Here is a 21,518-nt window from a genome sequence, read left to right as displayed (position 1 = left end):
AGATCCACAATTTCACACAAAATCAAAAAGTCGCCTCGTTTCAATTACCGAAATGACAACAAGAACTTGAAATCGGAAACAACCCCTAATTATGTGCTTAGCTTACCCTAAATATGATCGGTTAATGATAGGGAATGCCATCGAGGGGAGTTCAAATGGGGTAGTGCCGTTCAAGATCAACCCCCTGGTTGACTTTTTTTTTTGTCCGGCCGGAAAGTCAATTGGGAAAAATTAATTTGGCACGAAATCTCTTTGTACTCCGCAGTCAAGCCGAGTGTTTTGCCACGATTTGATGAGGGACTGACAGTGGCAGTGAAAAGTAATTTGTGCACTAATAATGTACCCATTTAGGGAGGTAAATACACAGAGAGAAATGTTTTAACAAATTTTACAAATGAAAATAAACGATCCTAATATAAAATGTGATATGAAATGAGCCTTTAAAAGTCTTTACAGGGCTTACAAGCTTTTTAAGTGTAATAAGGTAATTCTTATCCTTTATTTTTCTCAGTGCACTTATATTTTCTTCAGACATATTCAGAATAGTTGATACCCTCACACGCTCATATACATAATCGCATTTACACTAATTGGGTGATGGTGATCAATCAAAAAAGCATACAGCACAAAATCTCGCATAAAAGATGCAACAGAAATGAATGAAGGGATACACTCTGAATCTCTTGTAGAGTCAGGGACAATCGGGGACCTGAATGATCCTATTTCCGGTTCGAGGAATACCTGAACCAGATTGTCCATTTGGTGGAAATCATCCCCTCGTATAAACGGAAGCAATCCTGCGCAGCTGAAATTCCGTTTTGAGACTTTTGGCACGACCCTAGGACGATGAGATTGCCTGGTTCATCGTGTGTTGTCACCGCTGCCATTATCCTTGCTAATTTCGCAGCTCAATGAGTCTTTGAAAAATACGAAATTGTATATATTCCATGTGTGCCTCCTCCTTTGTGTCGGGTGATCTTTAATTGCGCAGCTTGGCCAGCGAATTACAAGCAGCGAACCGCTTAGAGTGTGATAAATGGGTTTTTGAAAGGCCCAGGAATTGGGTTGATTGTCCCCTCATATCTTTTTCGATCTATCTTTTGGGTACAATTAGTCAGCGTCCCTTTTTTCTTATTAATCGAATTTCCAATGTGATGTATGGTATGTTGACTTAGCCATAATTGAAAATATTCTTTCAGTACTTTTTGTCAAATTTTCTGGTGCGAGCCCTTTAAAATCTTGGAAAATGCATAAAAGCTCATTACCTCGCATGATGGCCATATCTTTTCCAAAATTCATCGGGTTTTTTCAGGGGAATACTTATAAAAATTCGTAGATTGATTCTTTATAAATCTACATTAAAATCTACAATACGATTTTATTTTTAAATTTTGTATATAGTTTTCCGGAGGACCTCTTTTAAAATTTTGAAATGCATAGGGAGCTCAATCTTGTGCGCCTCGATGTTCTTGTTAGTAATAGCTTAAACGATTTTTAGATTAATTTGTAACAAATCTGCATTAAAATTTTTAAACCTCCCTTTTTTGTTCTAGTTTTAATTTCAATTTTTAGAAGTATTTTGTTCTCAAACTTTGCAATGTTACCCCTCTAAAAGATCTACCACCATTAAGTTTATAATATTTTAAATAATATCCATTCCATATATCATTTGACAAGCACTAGCAAATCAAATCGACTGGAAAAAATCGTCCTAAAAATTCGTTGCCAATCCACCCAAAAAATAAAATCATAACATCTGCAATTAATCCCATGTGAAGCCGAACGCAAAATGCCATTTAAGATCGAAACTGTCGCGTGAACACAAAATTGATTTTTATAGATATTTATAGATTAAAAATTTTCCACATAAGCACCTAGAAAAAAAAGAACATTTGCTGGGTAAATTTATGCCATTATTTCTTTCTTTTTTTTGTTTGCTGCAGGCTGCTGCTCTGCTTTCACTTCTTGCTTTTTTTTCCAATGGATTTGCAACCCTCGTATGTGATAGATTATGAACTCTGAACTGAAATTGCAACAGTAGCAAATAGCAAAGAGCAGACAATATCCCTCCATCTCGTGTGGGTCTGACTTACTTGAGGGGATACTCTGGCCGGCCCGGCCCAGCCCAACCCATTAAATTAAAAGGCCATAAATTACGAATGGCTTTAATGTCAGTCGAAGATTTTCCCTGAGCAGTGTGAATTGCATCCTTCGATTGTCTGTAGTTTGTCCTTTGTTAGGCAGTTCATTGAGTTGGATGACTATTTTATGGTTGTATCAGCGAATATGAAGTGAAAATAGAATAGGAAGTACAACAAGGACTAAATGAAAACATGTAATTAATAAGGATAATCAAAGGTACCAGATTTGTGCATAAATTAAAAACAATTATCTATTAAAAATGATGAATTAAAACAGGCTGATCAAGGTATTCAAAATTTTATGCCTAATTAAGGTAAGAAAGGGTAATAATTTGTAATAGAAATTCAGTTCTCAGAGGAAAAATGTTACCCTCCATTAATAAAACTGACAATAGAGGCCCAAAAGGAAACCCAATTAGTTACAGACGATTATTAAGACGGAAGAAATGAGGCCCAGGACTATTGAATGCCAATTATCTACTGAATTGGCGTGTATACTCGTAAAAATGGTCAATTAATAAACTACCGGCGTGGAGGTGACAAACGTTTAAACAATAGAAATTGATGAGATAGCGTGACGCATGCATTATATGGCGAATTAATTGCGAATTGACGCTTCCCGAAATGTCAATCAAAGAGCAATAAATTCCCAGGAATGGCGAGAAAGAAGAGAAAGCCCAAGCAAACAAGAGATGAACTATTTTGTGGGCTGGCGAGTGCGAGGATGGCCACTGAAATAAACTCTTTTTTTTTTTTGGAAAGGACAAGTCAGGAGCTTAAGCCAAGTAACTAGCAAGCATCAAAGCAATTACTAAAAAAAAAATAGAGATACAACTACAACAGACACACCAACACACACTTGCCAGGACTAAGGAAGGACTAACGCACACATGCACAGATACAGGCGCACACACATACATACATATATACATATATAAAATGTTCAAATCATCAAACAATAAACTCAAAATGGACTCCTTCGCTTGTCGCACGTTTCATGCTCATTTTCATGTCGAGAGCGTTAAAAACATGGGGCCATCCCCACCACCCACTTCCCCCTCGCAGTCTGTCTCTTTTCCGCACGCGAAGGGAACGGTATGGAACTGGAACACTGGCCATCTTGCGCATGTTCGCGCTCTTTAAAGGCGGAGCCTAAGAACTCTCTCTGTGATAAGTTAACTGACTTTTTCGGGCCCAGTTAACTGACTTTCCCGACTTGATTACATTTTGACCTTCTCGGTGCCGCTTTGTTTCTTTCTTTCTGGTTTTTATTTCTTTGTTTGCCTCAATGTTGCGACGTGTTTGTTGCATATTTGATAGGCTACTGTACCGGGCGACCTCGGTGGCAGCTCATTAACAGTCCCCCTGGATTCGGTTTTGGATTTTTAATTAAAAAATGCTGTGGGGGGATTTCCTTTTCTTTTATTTATTTTTGGATCTTTTGTGGGGAGAAGAATTAAGTTAAGGGGTTAATTTAAAATGTCAGGTAGCTAAAAATATCGTTTTAGGCCAAATGTAAGTAAATACATAAGTCTTGAAGGTTAAGAGATACAAAGACAAACTTAAATTATAAAACTTTATGTAGGCAGACTTTATATATTTAATATATTATTTTTTGTAAAATGAAAAATGTAGACTTTTTTTTATAAGTACAGCCTTAAAATAAGAATCTATTTCTTAAAGATCATTTATTTTTAATTTTTGTGTGGGTAAAGTGATTTTAAAGACTAATGTTCAACACTTCGTATACGTAATTTCATTAAAAACTGAATTATATCTTCTAAACCAAAAAGTATTATTAAACATAGTTCCTTAAAGACTTGAAAGTGCTTTTTTAACCTTACATATATGTTTAATATAACCATCCAGTTCAAATCTAACAATTTCTTAAACATATCCATCTTGTAATACGCCACCCCTTTCCAACTTTTCCATTTTTCCAACTCTCCCTATTTATATAAATTGATGGCCCCTACAATGATCATTAAAAACGCATACTCTGACATTGTTTTGCTATAAACATAAACAATAATTCAATTCGCTGGGGCTGTGGCGCTTTAGCGGACGCCAAGGACGCGATAGCGGGATGGGGGGGCCAAAACAAAGCGAAAAACACGGCATAATCAATGTCGATGTGTCTGCCTACAAGGATACAAGGACCACAGTAACAGTGGCACCCACTCACAGTCACAGATACCAACGCGGATAAGGGGGATACATCGTATATTACCCACTCGCAGATGGAGAGACATACCCCGGAAAATAGACAGCATACTTTCCGGGTGGGGATATAAGTGGGGTGGGGGTGGCGGTGGGTGAAAACGGAAAGCGCTCGTATATCAGCATTGGAATCCACCCGGCAAAACCCCAGCAACGAAAACAATTTGGTAAGTTTTCGAAAATTTGCTGCACAACCCGTCGTCGCATATACACGAATGCGAGTGGGAGCGAGAGAACGAATCTAATCCTGCGAGCAGGACAGCCATAGACTAGCCCCCTCTCTGTCTCTATCGCATGGTCCTGTGTTTTCGGTGGAGTCCATGTACAAAGCTTAGAAATAGACAGACAATAAAAGCTTCATGAAGCGACATTGCCGACGCCATCATTTCAGTGAGTGTGCAAGCGAGAGGGCCACATGCCGCCCCATCAAGAGCGAGCGAGAGAGCAAGAGAGATATGGAGCATCCATGAAGTTTCTGTTGATTTTTATCATTTATCGATTTCGAATTTGTGTCGAGGGACAATTTAGTGGCCCCGGTCCGCCATTCCGCGCCAAATCCGAATGTTTCTTGTATGTTTTGTTGGCCTTTCTCCCAGCTCCGCGTCGGAGGACATTCATGAGGTGTCATCCTGCCTGCCATCCGGCCTGCCAAGGGCTGAGGACTGTGGCGGTTTTGATGGCCAGCTCCAAAACTCCGGCCTGTCATTGTCGGCCTAAACTGCCATGTGGAGTACATTTTTGGCCAACAAAAGCCGGGTTGGACCGAACCAGGCCGTGTCGTGCTATTTACGGGCAGGACAACCAGCTAGACTCCTCGTAATTCTCCGGGCACTCTCTTTTTCAGTGGGCGGAGTTCATACTCCCAATTCTATCGATTTTTGAAGAGTGCTTCTTTAATGTTCTGGCTGAACTTTATTGAATATTGAGGGGAAACTACTAGAAGTTCTTCTTTTTAAAGTTGAAGTCTTCTTATATAAAATCTACTTAACAGGATTGTCATTATAAGCCCTAAAATCCAATCCAGATCAATATATAAACCTCCCTTTAAATCCCTTTAAGTGTATGATTTCAAAAATATCTAATCTTATGCAATGGGCATCGTTTTCTACTCTAAACAATAAAGCAATTAATCAAATTATATTTGACACGCCGGTACACAAACAAACCGAATCGGCAAGCCCTGTTCCTAAAACGCCTTGCAATATTTCAGCAAGGAGATTAGCCGACCTCAGGTCCCAAGTCAAATTGTCCACCAGGGACCACGTTTCCACACAGGACCAGTTCATTGTGTTTGCTTTTTTTTTGGCAGAAATTCTATTAACCTCAGCGTCAATAAGCGGCTTAGCAGGGATTTACCTGAAACCGATCCACATCGATCCCTTTCGATTCGAGAGTTTCGAAAGAAAACCAAAGCCGAGCACGTTCGATAGTTCCAAAGGGACGCCTGCGCAGCTGGCGAAAAATAGTAAACCTCATTCGAAATGGCAAATTCAATGGCAATTCACACTCGCTCGTCAATTGCTGGAAGTTGACTCTGGGCGCGTACTGAGACAATGCTAAAAATCTCCGGAAGTTCATCCGATTGCCTTTCTAGTTTCCTTTCTTTTTGGGAAAAACGTGCCAGGTTCAATGAGTTCCATGAGTTTGCAGAATTCTTCTACAGAAGAGCCGCCTGTGGATCTCCGATCTGAAGCCTCACGTAATACGGCTGCTGTTTACTGGTCTGCCGCTAATGGCTCGTCTAGGTAATTATCGCCGGTATGCTAATGGCATTTTGAATGGACCCAACCCCCATCCATCGAACACCTCCGCCAAAAGAAAGACTGACCCAAGTGACCGATTGTTTGCCATTGCATTCGCTGTTAAAGCATGATTAATGTGGGTGCTCCATTAGATGAGGAGTCAACAATGAGGCAGAGGCAGGCGGAGCAGGCAGTTCAGTAGTTGCAACAGTCAGTGCCGGACACTGCGGAGTCATTAGACCCGGATTCCCAGTGCCAGGGCGCGGATAATGTGGCATTCGATTCATGATAGTTGAAGGCTGAATATTTGACTCTGAATGAGATGGTTTGTTTGCTATATCTTTGGGTTTATTTTTTAATATTTTTAAATCCTGTATTCCCAGTATACCATCTCTCACTCCCTTTTATATATCACCTACTTGTTGCATTGGAATCTCTTCCCCATTCATATCACCTTGTCGGGCATTCATAATTTAATGATATTTATTGTTATAAGCCACCTCATCTACCAGTTTTCTTGAACCTGCCTCGATTTTATTCATTGCCTGTCCAATGATTTCTACTTATATGCCCGTTTGATTGACAGTTAATCAATCTTATGGCCTTAGCTTGATTCCATTCACACATTCCCCCCGTATTCCTGGTCTCCTTTCCGCTTTCGCTATTGTTGGCCAAAAGAAATACTTTCTGGCTAATCCTTTTGACTTTGTCCGTTTGACGGATTGTCGTTTTGACGGACTGACTTCATGCAGAGGAGTGGCTAATGCAGATTTCCGGTTTGTAATTGTTATGAGTCTTAAGCCGGGATTCTTATTGAGTTTTTCCAGTAGGTGTTAGCTGATCGGATTAGGATCCCTTGGTGGGATAACAGGTGTCTTAGCCTGACCAATATGAAACAAACACACTTTAATGCATTAATTTTTGTATTTTTCTTTGCTTTTTATTTTTCATCAATTCGAAATATTTAAAATTAAAATTTAATTTAAATACATTTTACATATATTTTACTGCCATAGTTAATCATCGTCTGCCCATCGTCCTCCTCAATATTTGTGAATATTGTTGCGCAATCTCAGTTAGCGTAGTTAATCGTTAATATTTTATATATATTTATATTTATTCTTTAATTGTATGAACTAAGGTCTGTTCTAATGCACGAAATTACATTAAAGTTAGGAATTAGAAACTAAACATACATTATGTAATAAATTCAGTTTAATTTTTGTGCTTGTGCCTTAACTTTTTCTGCCTTAATCTTCTTACCAATTAGCGACGTCAATTAAGCTTTATGTTAGCTGTAGTTCTTTTTTCTTTTTTAAATTAACATAAATATTTACACACCTAATAAACAAAGTGGAAAAGGTTCAAGTAAGATAGCTTAGAGGGGAAGAAAATGAAGTCTTCAGAAGACGGTAAAGTGGCAAAACCTTGGAAACTCTAACCCAAAAACAAAAAAACCTTTAGCTGCAATTGCTTTTTCTAGCTGCTGCTGTGGCTGCTTTTTTGTATTTTTTTTTTATACTTTCATTATGTTCTTTTTTTTTGCTGTCTAGCTAATTAGCTGGCGCTTTGAAATTTATTTCAAGTGTATTCCATTCCATTTCATTGCGAAGAGTTCTCTTAGTTTGTAAATTCGTTTTAATGACGATAATTATCCGGCTGCTGCGACGACCCGGAGCTGTTGCTGCGACATCGCTTGCTCTGGGCGGGATTCTCACCCATGTCGAGACTCTCGTTGTCGCTGTCCATGGCCTCGCTGCAGTCCCCGTCGTTGTCGCCACCCATATCGTCCTGTTTCCTCTTGGCCGTGGCCATTTCCGCCGCATGCCGTTTGCGCCATTTGGTGCGACGATTCTGGAACCAGACCTGCAACAAAAACAAAGAAAATGAAAAATTTAATTCAAGTTTTTAAATCGAAAGTTCGCTGGCATGTGTAATTAGGCGAGTCACATTGTCAAAGTCATTAAGTCGGAAGGGGGGCGGACACAACAGCCCATAAGTCGCATCATCAACGCCGGTTAACCCTCAATTAAGACAATATTAAGCCCCTGGACAGCCACCCAAATGGCGATGCCCATGATGTTGCCCAGAAGGAGCAGCGGCAACATCAGCGGCAAAAACTATGCACAAAACCATGACTAACGTCTTTGGCTGCGCTTCATTTTGCCGGCCTCGTTTACCAAGCTCACTCTGTGGCAACATATGTTGGATAACCATGCCAGCCACTACCTCCCTCCCGGCCCGTTTTTAAAGGAGGATTCAAACCAACCACCCACCGCCTTTTTTCCCAAGCACGTTCCGTAGCTTTTCCGGGGCGTGTGCTGCCTCAAAATCGGCATAATTTCTACATTTCCCTGATGATGGAGCAGATTTTTGGTAGCTGTTTGCAGTTAGAATCATTAACAAAGCGTCTAAGTGGGCACTTAATGTAAGAGTTCTGCTTTGCATAGGCTTTGTGGAGAGTACTTTGGAGTGGGTATACAAGATGTTGAATATTAATAGCAAGAAATTGTTAAATATTTAATATTTAATAATACTATAAACTATATCTCCTACGAAATTTTAAGTCCAATTAATTTCTATCAAAATAAACCTAATTACCTCTCCCAGACTATCATACAAATGGCTCCTTGGCCCATTTGCAAAATCAACGTCAAGGACAACAGCCCCAAGGCGCCATTAAACCAGATACAGGATAATTTACAACTTCATTTGCACATTTGTGTAATTATTATTTGCAACATTATGCGAAATAAAAATACAATTAATATCCACCGTGTGTTACAAGCCGCAAAGGCAAGTAGCAACGTCCAGATACAGATACACCCAAAAGATACAGAAACTGCTTTCACTGTGCCTTGGTGCTCGGAAAAACAACAGACAGGCAACAAAAACAACAAGAGAAACAACATTAGTTGGCATCATTAAGGCTGCTTTTCATGGTCATTATTTTTTGGTAACATCTGTGTCCATGTTGTTACGGGATTTACCACTGAGCCCTGGGCGAAAAGGAAAATTGAGCTTGGGGCAGGCGTAGTGGGAGTGGGGAGTGGCTGGCGCCATCGTAGAGTTTTCCTTCAACTCCCCATTCCTTCATTTTGTCGTCGTCATAACGGATGGTGTATGCCACATCTAGCACCCACTAAAGTATAGTTGTTGGGGCAATGACAACAGATTGCCGCAGGTTGAGGAATATATTGAAGTTAAGGGATGATTAAATTCAAAATTTAATACAAACATGAACCTTATAATAAAATTGATTAAATTTCCACAGAAGTATCTATCTTATTTTTGTAGAACCCACACAGTCTGGGGAGCTAAGGGAATTTCACAAACACTTTTATGGCCAACAGCTGAGAACTTAGATGCGCCGTCTTTTGGCCAGGTACGGACAAATAGCTGATTCCGGAGAGATGGTCAAGGAAAAAGGATTTATGACAGCCAACATGTCAAAGTCAATCAAATATTGTGGCAATCAATTCGACTTGGTAACGTTACGCTTCGATTTCGAATTGGGATTTATTTATTGCGTCAGGAGCACCCAGCAGCACCTCCGCAACAAACAATACCAGCCAGAAGGCTAAAAAGGGAAAACGAAAACGTTATAAAACATATTCCATTTTGGCACCACAGCGGGAGTTCCTGGGCCGATTCGTGTTCTTCCTGGGCCCATCCGTCAGGTGGGCCCCAGATAAGGATAAAAAGTGTTATGTAAATTTCGTAGGAACGGACGGGATGTCAAAACCTCAAAGCGAAATATATGACTCTTTGGGCAAATTGGAAATTTATTTGTTTACGCGTCCTGTTCGGGGTCACCTGGGGTATGAGCGTGCTCCTCGATGGGAGGGGTCGTTTTTATTCTGGCGGAGAGGGGGGGTAGATACTTAAAAGTCATGAAAATTTACAACATGGCTGCACACCGATGGCCAATACCAATACCTTTTTGGTAACATCGACCTCTGACAAGTTGGCTTCACCCCCATCTCCCCCTTGTTGGTTTTTTGTTTTCTTGCCCCTCCTATTGGTCCACAGATCTCTCCTTTTTTTTTTATTTTATTTATTTTGGTAAGTGTGTTTGCGCTTGTGGGTCCCAGTGTATTTTTTTTTTTGTAGTTCTGGCTCGTAAATTTTGGAATCCGTAGAGCCGGCTCGCCCTTGCTCTTTATATGGGCTCTCTTTCGGTATTTATGTGAGTTTGTGATTTATTTGATTTTGTATTTTGTAGCCATAAACCTGAGGCCAACTCTGGCTTCAAGCCATAAAATGCATTTGGTTTCGATATTTGTTTCTTTTGGGATATTTGCCTAATTGTTGAGCAATGATGGCGGCCCTAGAAGACGTCTAACTTCCCTACCTTCTATATATGTAAATTTCTAACCAAAAAACCCATTCATTAACACACAATCAAATCCATTAGTCGACAACAAAAGAATTCTTCCTCGTCCCGAAAAGAGAAAAAAAATCAATTAGACATTATTTCACATTTCTGTCATAAGTTTTTATGAACTGGTCCTATTGTCAGCTTGTTGGCCTGTCACTTCGCATCGGCCATCATCGGTATTCGGGCATCAGTTGGCCATTGTCGTTGGCCAAAACTGTCACTTCTGACAGTCGCCTCGAATTGGATTTGGTCCATAAGCTTTCATTATTCTGGTGCTAATTATGCGGCTAGCTCTTTGTCTAATCAAAGGTAACAGATCATAAAAGGCCATTTTAGTCATAATAAAATAGTGTTTCCATCTTTGGACAATGGCACTTAACCATATTCCTTTATGGCTATTGAATATTTACAAATTCTTAGAAATCAAATGGGTATACCTCTGTTAAAAGCCAAGCTTTGTTTTTGTACAAGTTATCATTTCCTTTAAGCCAATTACCCCAAATGGCAGCAGATCCTAAACCTCCTCGTTTCCATAATTTCCATCCACCTACTACTATTTGGCAAAACAATGCCAAAACCAAAGTGTTTACATACATTGACTGGACAATCAGGGAATCCAAAATGCCATTACATTTATGCAAAACAACAGAGAAGTGAGGGCAAAAATCACGAAAAAGCTATAACAACAAAACATGCTATAATTTTATTGCCGGAACTCGACTCGACCTCCTAACTATAGGAGGACTATAGGACCACACACACACACCCATATCCATACAAACACATGGAATGTCATTAATAATGGCCACAGACGCTATAATTCACAAGAGAGAACCGGGAGGGGGGGCTGGCAGGGACTACCTCCCCCGCTCATAAGAGTGTACAAAATGGCGACCATTTGCATTAAATGATGGCTAAAACAAAGGACGAAAGCGGTGCTCCCTTTCGGTCTCTCTCTGGGACCAAAAACGGTTTTAATTATGATAACAGTGCAATTATTCTTGTCAAGATCATTTGGCCAGCCGCCCACTCAGGCCACAGCACTGAAAGAAATTATTCCAAAGCTCTAAAAATGAATCTTTAAAGTTCTTCAAGTTATTTCTCCAAGTGCACTGTCCTGTCTGCTTTGCATTTTGTCTGTCTGTCATAATTTGGGGGTATGGGCGGCTGTTGTCCAGTTTCTGCCTTTTTGTTTGTCAATTTGCATACTATCATCGTCATGACTGTTTTTCATCTGTCCCACACATACCCACACAGACACTCTCGCACACATGCACGCACACTAATTGAATATGTATGAAGCTGACAGGATGGTCGTCGTTTCGCCTGGCCATGTCCTTCCAGCATTTTGTACCATTCGGGGGGTCCAGAATTTAATTTACACTCACCCAAAAGTCATGCAGTCATTTGGCATGTCTATCAGAGCGACGAGACGAGATGAGCAGTGAAAGAGACAGCCCCATAGCCAGAGAAAGAGACAGGGACAAAAGACAGAGCTAGGTTGGAGGATGTGGAGACGATTCAACCCGAAATCCTGCAGTTTCCATTCATCTCTCTGTCCATTTGTACTCGTCATCAGCGCATTCTCTGCCACCGCTCCATACCATTCCCTCGTCCTGTTTAGTCCTTAGCACAAAATGACGCATATTTAGCTGCAGCTCAAGCCATCAATCCTGAATGTTCATCTATCTATCTCTATCTCTGTTTTCTCCCTGACTCTGTCTCTGTCCCTGTCTCTGTCTGTGTCCATGCCCTGTGCCTCATTCTTTGGCAATTAATCATTTTTCCTCATCATAAACGTGATTTCTTTTCCACTCCTGATTGCGCCCAGTTGTGTGGCGAGAAAAGGCTATCCTTCTAAGGGGGGGATGCTAAATTTTTGGAGAAATGTCACACAAATGAGGCAATCATGTTCTTCTTATTAGGGTATCAGATTTCGAATAGATATCCATAAGTATATGTAGATTCTGGGCCAACTCTTTCGCCACCGTTTTTTTTGGGAAGCCCCACCGCAAAGCAATTAACTTTCCCAGCTTACACCTAATTCAAAATTACCCCAACCAACCCAGCTCAGCTACAGATGCGCGGAAAAAGATACAGATACTCGTGGAAAAGATACAAATCCCAGACCGGAGACCATGACACGTGCGTTTTCCGGGTCGGATTACAACAAAAGTTGATGACAACAAATTTGACGACACAAAGGATTTATTTGTTGATAACATTTCCTTCGTTTTTATTTTGTTGTTGTTGATATGGGTGGAAAATAAAAAACAGGGAACTTTAAAATGGTGTTCCACGAGGGTGGCACAATAACACATTGCACTAAGCCTTTGGGCCATATCCCTATGGACCGGGGGCGACCATTGAGACCCATTGGCGCCATTTTGTATTCCGGGGTATTCCGGCCGAAATCCACGAGATTTGCCTTTCAATAAAAATGCAAATTTTGTGAGTAAAGTCAGGGCCAAAATAAGCGGAGTTTTGCTCTCCTGTCTACCTTTTTGTGGAGTTCTTTTAGGTTTTTTGGGTTGATTGCCTCAACCGCCATTTTTATGAGTTTTTAATTTGAATTCGCCGAAGGCTTAAGTCTTAGTTCCAGTCGGGTTTTTGGTGAAGATTACTAATTTTTGCGACTTACCTTAACCTGCGACTCGGACATTCCTAAGGCATAAGCGAGCTTGGCACGCTCTGGTCCGGCCAGGTATTTGGTTTGTTCGAATGTCTTCTCCAAAGCGAAGATCTGCTGACCACTGAATGTTGGGCGGGTGTGTTTCTTTTTGCCATCCTTGTCGTTCGATGGATGATGCTGATGGGATTGCGATAGATTTGCAGACACTGCGAAGGAAAAACAAAAACGTTTGTAAAATATCTTTAAAATTCCTAAAGTTATTACTGCCCTAAAACTTTTCAAATTTCATAAAGTTCTACATCTACAGTACCTTGTTTACAAGTTCTATTTAAAATCTATACTTCAAGCCCCTTTCCAAAAATTTTAGAATAATTATGAATTGTTAAATGATGTCGCCATAAAGATGTTGGAACAAAGTTGTTGGCGCATCCTGGGGTGGTTTGGAAATGGCTCTGTTGTTGCGGCATAAAAGTTTTCGACATTTATTAATTGTTTACGAGGCGACAGCTGCTAATTTGAGGAGAAAGTTTTGGGACAAAGGACAATCCTAAAGGTGTTTAGGGGATGACAAGGAATATGGAAGGAATATATACCTTTTTCTACTTTGCAAAATATTATTTTTCTGGCCACACAATAATTGCATACTAATTACAAGTGGGGGCCCAAAGTGTGTGTATGAAAGAACCAAATAAAAAATTCCCCATGCACACGTTTGCACAATTAACAAACCGAAATTGACCGCAGCAATTTATGGTACAAGAAGGACGGAGGGTCCTCGGGAGCCTTCATTAAAATCAATTAGCAAAAACGACAACGACGAGGACGAGGACGAGGCCAGCGACAGCAAGAGGCCAATAAAAGCAAGCCAAGTGGTCTGAAAACAGAACGCCCACCAGAAGACCACCCCCGCTCCAGAGTAAGTGGGGGTTACGTGCCCTGTTGGCTCGTAAAGTCAGTCAAGTGGACATGGTCGGAGGGAGGTCATAAAAGTAAACGGTAGCAGTGGGATTGGCGAGAGACCTGAAGGCGGCAGGAGGCTGAGTGGGGTGGTGGGTGTCCCAGGGTGGGTGTGTGTGTGTGCTTTCAATTAATGTCACCCCATTATTAAATGATCCCTAATTATGTGAAATGATTTAACTAAACATGCACGACGCCGGAACCCAAAAGGGGTGCGACTTGGCACAAAAAGGGGGAAATGAGGTTGGTAAAAGGTAAACCCACAGACAGCCGTTGTCCTTAAAAGTGGGTGGCGGTGGGATGTTCCCCCACTTTTTGGGTTAAAACTTTGTGTCCCTTTATGATACTTTGGTGCCATTTGCGCAGAAATATTAATTTAAATGGTTATTTCTAACGACTCGTATAGATAAGGACAATTTTCATGTGGGTTTAACCAAAAAGTTGAAATTTAAGAAAAAGAATATATTAAAAATATATGTAATAATATTTATATCTTTTTTATTTTTGTTCGCAGACAATTCTGAAGCTTAACAGGACTTGTCAATAACGCCAGGACTAGGGGTGGTGGGGCAGGCAGCCGGCATGTAACAAGCGTAATCCCTTGCAAGAAAAATTGTAGCAGTGATAATTTTTTTTTATTCTCTTCTCAGCCCCTCTCCCTTTCGCACTGGCTGCCCAGCCCGGCCCGGCGGTTGGCAGCTGCGTCCATGGAAGGACCCTCATAAATAACCGACAAATATGAAGCGTTTATTTGCTCATGTCACGGCCCTCAAACGCAATGCAATGAAATGGAAATGGCAGCGGGGCAACCTCCACCCCATTCTGTTTTTGTTTTCTTGCGCCACCCCCACCATCGCCCGCCTCATTCACGCCCCTCGAGTCCTTGCGTCCTTGCGCCCGAGTCAGCGGCAGTTGTCTATAATCGCATAAGTCACCCTGTTGGCATAGCTGCATTTGCACTTTTTTCCGGCAGGGCATCTTGCTCATATTCTTTGCACATTTTTTTATTATTTCACAAAATACGTATTTTTTTACGGCTCTAATATATTTTGTCATTATTGTGCCCTTCTGTTTTGTGGCGGGGTGGCAACTGAATAAGGCCAAGGTGGGCGTCAACTGTTTTCGGTTTTCGTTATTGAAAATATTAAAATGTCATTTATTATCTGGCTTTATACTCGAATAAAAAATAATGAGGAAAGAAGTGTTTAGCCTCACAGATTCAAGAGACTTTAAGCACGAATATGTTAGGTTTTAATTAAATTATAAATCAATGATCCCACTCCCTCATTAAACTGAAAATCATTTACAATCGCTTCTCACATTGAAATAACAATCTTGTAAAACATTCAAGCCAATCTGGTTGTGAAGCATAAAACTTCATGCTCCCAGCAATCTGCACCTTTTTCTCGTGTGGGGATACCTGGTGTATGTGGGTAGTAAAGGACTCGGCTTGGCTCATTAAGTGCCACTGTTGCCGTCCCTGTCTGCGGTGTTTTATGGCCTGTTTTATGCCCGATTATATGCTTAAAGCACAAGTTTTACTGGAGTTGGCTATAGGCAGTGGGGGCACACATCCCAGAGGGGATGACACAGAAAATGCCACTTGAATTTTAATTAAACGCAACAGCTAGACGAGGCAGTGGCATCCTTTTCGCTCCCACTGGGTCTCGGGACAAGCTGTCTTCATTAAGCTTAATGAATTGTGTCAAACGTTCACTGCGGTTACTGTAGCTGTCCCTCTCCGGATTTATGATCCTTTTGCCTCTCGTCCTGTATTTACTTTTTATGCCAAAGTTAATTATTTCATTAGCAGAGTGCGGTTGGCCGCTTTATTTTAATTTTGTTTTTAATGAATAAAAAGGAACAAGTGGAAGTGAAAAAGAAATGGGAGGAAGTTCTGTAACCAACATATTCATACCCCTCTATTATGATTCAAAAGAATATCTGGGAGTCTGACCCATTTGATAACTAACCTACCCCATCTATACACCTAATAATATATCCCCTATCATTACTAATCCTTTTTTATCAAAACAAATAAAATTCTGCAATGAACTTGCACAAATTCAAAGCCAATAAATTGCCATTAATGAATTGCCAGACAAATATTGATAATGAACAATCAAAATAAATGCCATGATAGCCATAAACAGGTGGAAATGCCTATGTAAACAAATAGAATATTAAATGAAAAAATTCCTGGCTTAATCAAAGAGTAAATAATACCGGCTGCAAGCACCCAAACCCAGCTAATCAAACCCAATTGCATTATTAATAACAAATAAAATATCCTAAAAAAAAATGGTAGAACAAAAAATCATAGCATACTTTCGAGAGCATGGAAACAAATTCAAATAATGGCGATTATTATGCATGTATGGGTGTGTGGGTGTGGGTTGTGCGCACACGCATATACTGACACCGGGGGAAAGCTTTCTCCCTTGTTAACATGACAGCCTACAAGCACATAAACCCACACTTACCCGCCCACCAGCAGGCTTATATGCTTCCTGCTCCATTTCGGAATAAACAGAAAACCCAAAAAATAAAACACAGCCACCCCTGGGATGGGGGCTTGGGGCTCTCGTCTCCTTGCTAGATAATAATGTGGCAACATATTCTCGCAGCGTCTGTGTCTGCCTTTATCTTCCTATATAATACATTATGTATATAGACAGGCAGTCGGTCTGCCTTAAACATTTTCCCTCCGACTGTGAAAGTTTTTTCCGTCTGGGCCCAACAGCTGTCGCATCTTTCCAGCCATAAATACGTGTATGTGTACAAATAAATAAAAAATAGATATAAAAAAAAAAATAAATAGATGTACGCTTATGTAAATAGGGAATATATGAGATTGTTTTCGGCGTCGTCCAAAGTTAACCAAAACAGAAATGATGTGGAAACAATGAGGCGGAGCCACTGACAATTGAAACATGTTTTTCAAATTCAAGTTTATGTTTATGGCCGCTTGTCTGAGAATCTCGAATATAAAGTATTGATTTTCCTTTGTGTAAGAAAAATGGTCAATAAAACTGAACAGATTGAGTGTTTAAGGCTTTAAGATATAGTCGTAACTGGTATTCTTATATTTTTTTAAATCAAAGCGTATATTTTTGTAAGCCAGAACTTAGGGTGCCTTTTCAGACTACCTCATTTACTTCTCTGACTATATCCCGTAAACTTTTCCACCTATCCCTTAGATATCAGTGCTCTGTTTGGCAAATCAATTAAATCAATATTTGCTTAATGTTACTGGCCGAGCTACCAAAAGCGTGAAAATTCCTCGGCACCTAACGACACACTTCAGAAATCAAGTCGAACACAAGACAAACATAAACACAGAGTATCTGCCACGATTCGAATCCGAATCCGATTCGAATTGATCGCCTGAATGCAGGAAAATTATGAACGATTTCCGAGTTTGGGCCAAGACCCGGCCAAGATTTGTGCCGACTCATGGCCGCAATTAAAAGGCAAACAGCAGCAGCAGCAGTAGCCCACAGCACTAAATCAAATCAATTGCCAATGCGAACCCAAAGACGATAACGACGGAGATAGTGATGATGATCGAGTTTAAACAAATAAACAATTGGAAGCGAGAGAAGATGGGGAGATGGTCAGGGAAACGAGTTTCGAACTGGTGGCACATTACTTAATGAGCTTAGCGATGCCTATAAATAGATGTAATAATGAAGTAACCAGATCAGAGATCTGAAATCGGAGAGACCAGTAAATTAATTTTTCATATGTGGAGCCATCCCATCGCCATCGTCAGCATCATTATCGATGCTTTTGTGTGGAGTCATCGAGAGAGCTCTTCTCGGTGAACCCTCCACTGATCGTGTCAAAGTGATTCCTCAACACTTATTAATGAGTTGGACAATGGTGCTGCAGCTAGCCAGCCAGCCCCCTTTCCTTCTTTTGTGAGCCATATTGGTAATCACTTGAGAAGCCCATCGCCTGATCACTGCGGTGATCATTAGTTGGGCATTCGCTGCGCTTTGTTAACGGTTGCCCAGATCGGATCCGATTTCGATTCACTCCCAGTCCCTGCCTCTGCCCCGTTTACAGGAAGTCGGTCGAAATGGCAAGAGTGAGAGGTGCGGCCGTCGTGACAATCGTAACCAAATTACGCACCCGATTCACCAGCCATCACCCATTATATCTTTAGAAATCGATCCATCAACCGCAAATTAGTGTTTGTCCGTTTCAGGTGGCCCCCGCTACTTACTCGTGTTGGAGAGCCGCTCGCGCCACGCAATCGGATTGGCCACCAGTCCCTGCAGTCCGGGCCAGTACAGGTGCGTGCGGTCCACGATATGACCCGCGTGGGTCTTCAGCGGCGTCCCCTGGCTCTGGGACAGATACTGGGCCATGCCCGCCGCAGCAGCAGCGATGGAGAAGCGGGGAATGCCAGCTGGAAAGAGAAATATATATTGTTTTAAATTAGTTTTAATAATTATTAAAATATTTTTATCTCATAACTAAACTCTCATAAAAGAGTAGTTCTAATTAAAAGTCTTAAACCAATCATGATTGTCATGATCGGTTGTGTAATCATTATCGAAATACCCAACCCCATTAACTAATCCCCTGAAAAGTTGGCTTCCAACTTCAATAGGTTTTCGCTCAATTTGTTCTCAGCTGGCCAAAAATATTGTGCCCACTCATGCCGAACTCACACACACAATACGGAATTTGTTCGAATTAATTAAAAGCCATTAAATAATTTGTCATAAAAAGAATGAGAAACATTTTTGGTAACCGAAACCGAAAACCATTGAAAGGAGAAACCGGGGGTACAAAAAAACTGAACGAATCAAATCACATAAACGCCCTCGTTAAAAATAATTAAAAATGTTATGGCAAATTGTCAGCACCCTGTCCGTCCCTCAACCACTGACATGGCTCACAATTGGTCCACATTTAACTGTCGAAAAATCAGAGCCAAAAAGACAGAAAGCCAGAAAAAACAAAATCATTTTAGTGGAACGACAGAGAGCGTCATAACCACCAATCCACCGAGCCAACAAACCGAAACCTAATAGCCAGCCCAGAAACCCCCTCTATTACCCACGTTTTTCGTGTGTCATTTTGATTTAATTACAAACAATTTGACAACTAATTGCTGCAACATTTAACGTTAAAACGCGTATCTCATTACGTTTTGCCGCAAATTTTGCAATTGGATATTATAACCATTTCAGATCTCATACATATATCCCATACAGTTTGTGCCCAATTTTTGGAATTGCCCTGATTAGGTAAAGGGTCAGGAAGGGGTCCGACACCAGTGGGTGTTGGGCGGCACCGTGGTGGCAATTGCCTTTATTGAATCATATGGAATCATGCCAAACCGGATTCGTAAACAAAACACCATTTTTTTCTCGTTTTTGTTCGTTTTGGGGTATTTGGGCTTTTATTATTTTATTTTTTCCCCCCTCGTAGTTTTTGTTTGGTTTGCGAAACGAGTTTTTGAAGCATTTAAAATATTTCGTCTTTTTTTCAATTGTGGGCATTTGTTGCTGCATACATAATATCTATTGAAATGCAATATATATTTTAAAGTTGCATAAGTGGTTGCTGAACTGGTTAGGATTGCTTAAGGAAGGGACTAAGTAAGAGAGGTAGTACTACATAGAGTTAGCTTGGTATTTTAGAAAGATATCTTTCTTAAAAATCTAGATCTCCTATATTATCCTTCAAAACCCTTAAAAACCTTATCCCCTACTCACCTCCTGTTAAAGCACTTAGTCCTGCCGATGTGACCGGCGGTGGTTTGGAGAGGATCGTGTCGATGCCATGCGGATTGGCGGCTCCCTGGCTGTTTGTGGTGGTGGCCGTGGTAGAGGACGAAGAGGAGCTACCGCCAGAACCCCGATCACTGATCAGATGTGAATTGGGACTATGGCCGTAGGAGAGACCATTTCCGGTCGCCGAGGCACCTCCACCCCCACTGTTACTTCCGCCCTGGACACTCTTCATTTCCGTGGTCATCGAGTGAAGGGCAGCCAGCGGGGGACCCAGGAAACTGAGTGGTAGCTTGTGATCCATGGCATTGTTGTTGTTGTGGTGGAGAGCGGCATTACCGCTGGAGTGATGGTGATTGTGGAGAGCCAGAGGATTGACCCCGTGGTGATGGTGCTGGAACTTGGCCCGCTGACTGGAGAGGTTCTCGGGACTGTAGTCGCTCGACGGCTGGGGCGGCGGGCTGGCGGATTCACTGTTCTGGCAGGGATCCTCTCCGCCACTGCTCCTCTGACTGAGGGCGTACGACTTGGCACTGTCCACCCCGGGACTGGAGTTGTGCTCGTACCGCGGCGATGGCGAGGAGTCCGAATGGAGTCTGGAGGAGGCGGGTGGCGGTGTGGTCGAGGGCGAATCCGAATCCTTAAGGCCACCACCATGTGCCGCCTTTAGCAGCATCAGAGGACTGCTGTTGTTGTTGTTACTGCTATTGTTGTTGTTATTGTTGTTATTATTTGCATAAACTGCCGCTGCAGCAGCTGCACTGTGATAGTCGGCCAACTGCTGTTGGTAGTCCGCTGCCGCCATCGCATGGGCGTGGACATCGGCGAATCCATTGCTCATGGCCGCCGCCAAATGGTGGCGCTGGGCAGCCGACGGCGGCGATCCCTGGGCGGCCGCCGCAAAGCTGTGATGCCGCATATACGGATTTATCAGATCCATGTCCACCGGCGGCGTTTCGTGTCCGTAGTCCAAGCACTCCGAGTGCTGCTGCTGCTGCTGGGCCGGCTGGTGGCGATAGAAGCTCGGCGGCAGGGCGAGATTGAAGGCTGAGTTGGCGGACAGCTGGAAGCTCTGGGCCAGCTGTTTGGCCGCCACCTTGGCGTCCGGAAGCGGTACAGGTGTGGCGGTGGGCGAGGGGTTGCTGCTACCACCCGCCGGCGTGGTCAGATTCAGGAATGGACTACCCAGCTTGGCTGAACTCCTTAAGGAAATCCTTAGATCTTTGTTGGTTAGGAGGTTCTTTGTTAAACTTTATTATTCCATAGGCTTCAACTTAAAGACTTTAATTTGAAGTGGTTTGAAAGAGATCACTTTATAAATATTATTATTTTATAATTTGTGAAGTTTATTTTCTTTTGATTATTATTATAAATTTTAGATTATTATTTTTCACCTTTTTCATTGCTTTCTTTATAGAGTTATCGTAACACAAGCACTTTAAACAGTATCCCAATGATGGTTCATATTCCTTGATCTATTATATCTGAATATTTTCCGATTTACGTGATCAGTTTATATTCAAAAAACTTCTGTTTAGAGCCGAGACGCGCGCGTGTCCGCTTGTTTAGGCCTACGGGTAGCGAATGATTTCGAAATTGACTGGTCTCAGTTCACTTGGCCGCACAATCTCAGTTTCAGTTTCGGTTTCTGTTTCAGTTTTCAGAGTCGGGGTTTTGGGCCACAGCAACCCTGTC

The 21,518-nt window shown here is 41.6% G+C and overlaps 1 protein-coding gene across 1 annotated transcript; it reads right to left on the bottom strand.

The window, feature by feature from the left end:
• Window positions 1–7,629: 7,629 nt before the first annotated feature.
• Window positions 7,630–21,036, bottom strand: HGTX (HGTX homeodomain transcription factor). The gene is made up of 4 exons (XM_017254065.3): window positions 19,809–21,036; window positions 18,305–18,490; window positions 13,126–13,322; window positions 7,630–7,969 (listed from the first exon to the last, which is right to left on the bottom strand). The coding sequence occupies exons 1-4, from the start codon at window positions 20,761–20,763 to the stop codon at window positions 7,742–7,744; spliced, it is 1,566 nt and encodes a 521-aa protein (XP_017109554.2). The 5' UTR covers window positions 20,764–21,036; the 3' UTR covers window positions 7,630–7,741.
• Between the last annotated feature and the right edge of the window lie 482 nt (window positions 21,037–21,518).

This window comes from Drosophila bipectinata, chromosome 3L (assembly GCF_030179905.1).
Source record: "Drosophila bipectinata strain 14024-0381.07 chromosome 3L, DbipHiC1v2, whole genome shotgun sequence".
NCBI classification, from domain to species: domain Eukaryota; kingdom Metazoa; phylum Arthropoda; class Insecta; order Diptera; family Drosophilidae; genus Drosophila; species Drosophila bipectinata.
The sequence above is the reverse complement of the archived record's forward strand: the minus strand, read 5'-3'. Positions and strand labels throughout refer to the sequence as shown.

Bases quoted from the DNA above. Each gene is read 5' to 3' on its own strand.
- HGTX (XM_017254065.3), bottom strand. From the start codon at position 20,763: ATGGATCTGATAAATCCGTATATGCGGCATCACAGCTTTGCGGCGGCC. The intron at 13,323-18,304 runs GTAAGTAGCGGG...TTTCCTTCGCAG, and splicing joins CGAGCGGCTCTCCAACACGA to TGTCTGCAAATCTATCGCAA. The intron at 7,970-13,125 runs GTAAGTCGCAAA...TTTTTGTTGCAG, and splicing joins TGTCCGAGTCGCAGGTTAAG to GTCTGGTTCCAGAATCGTCG.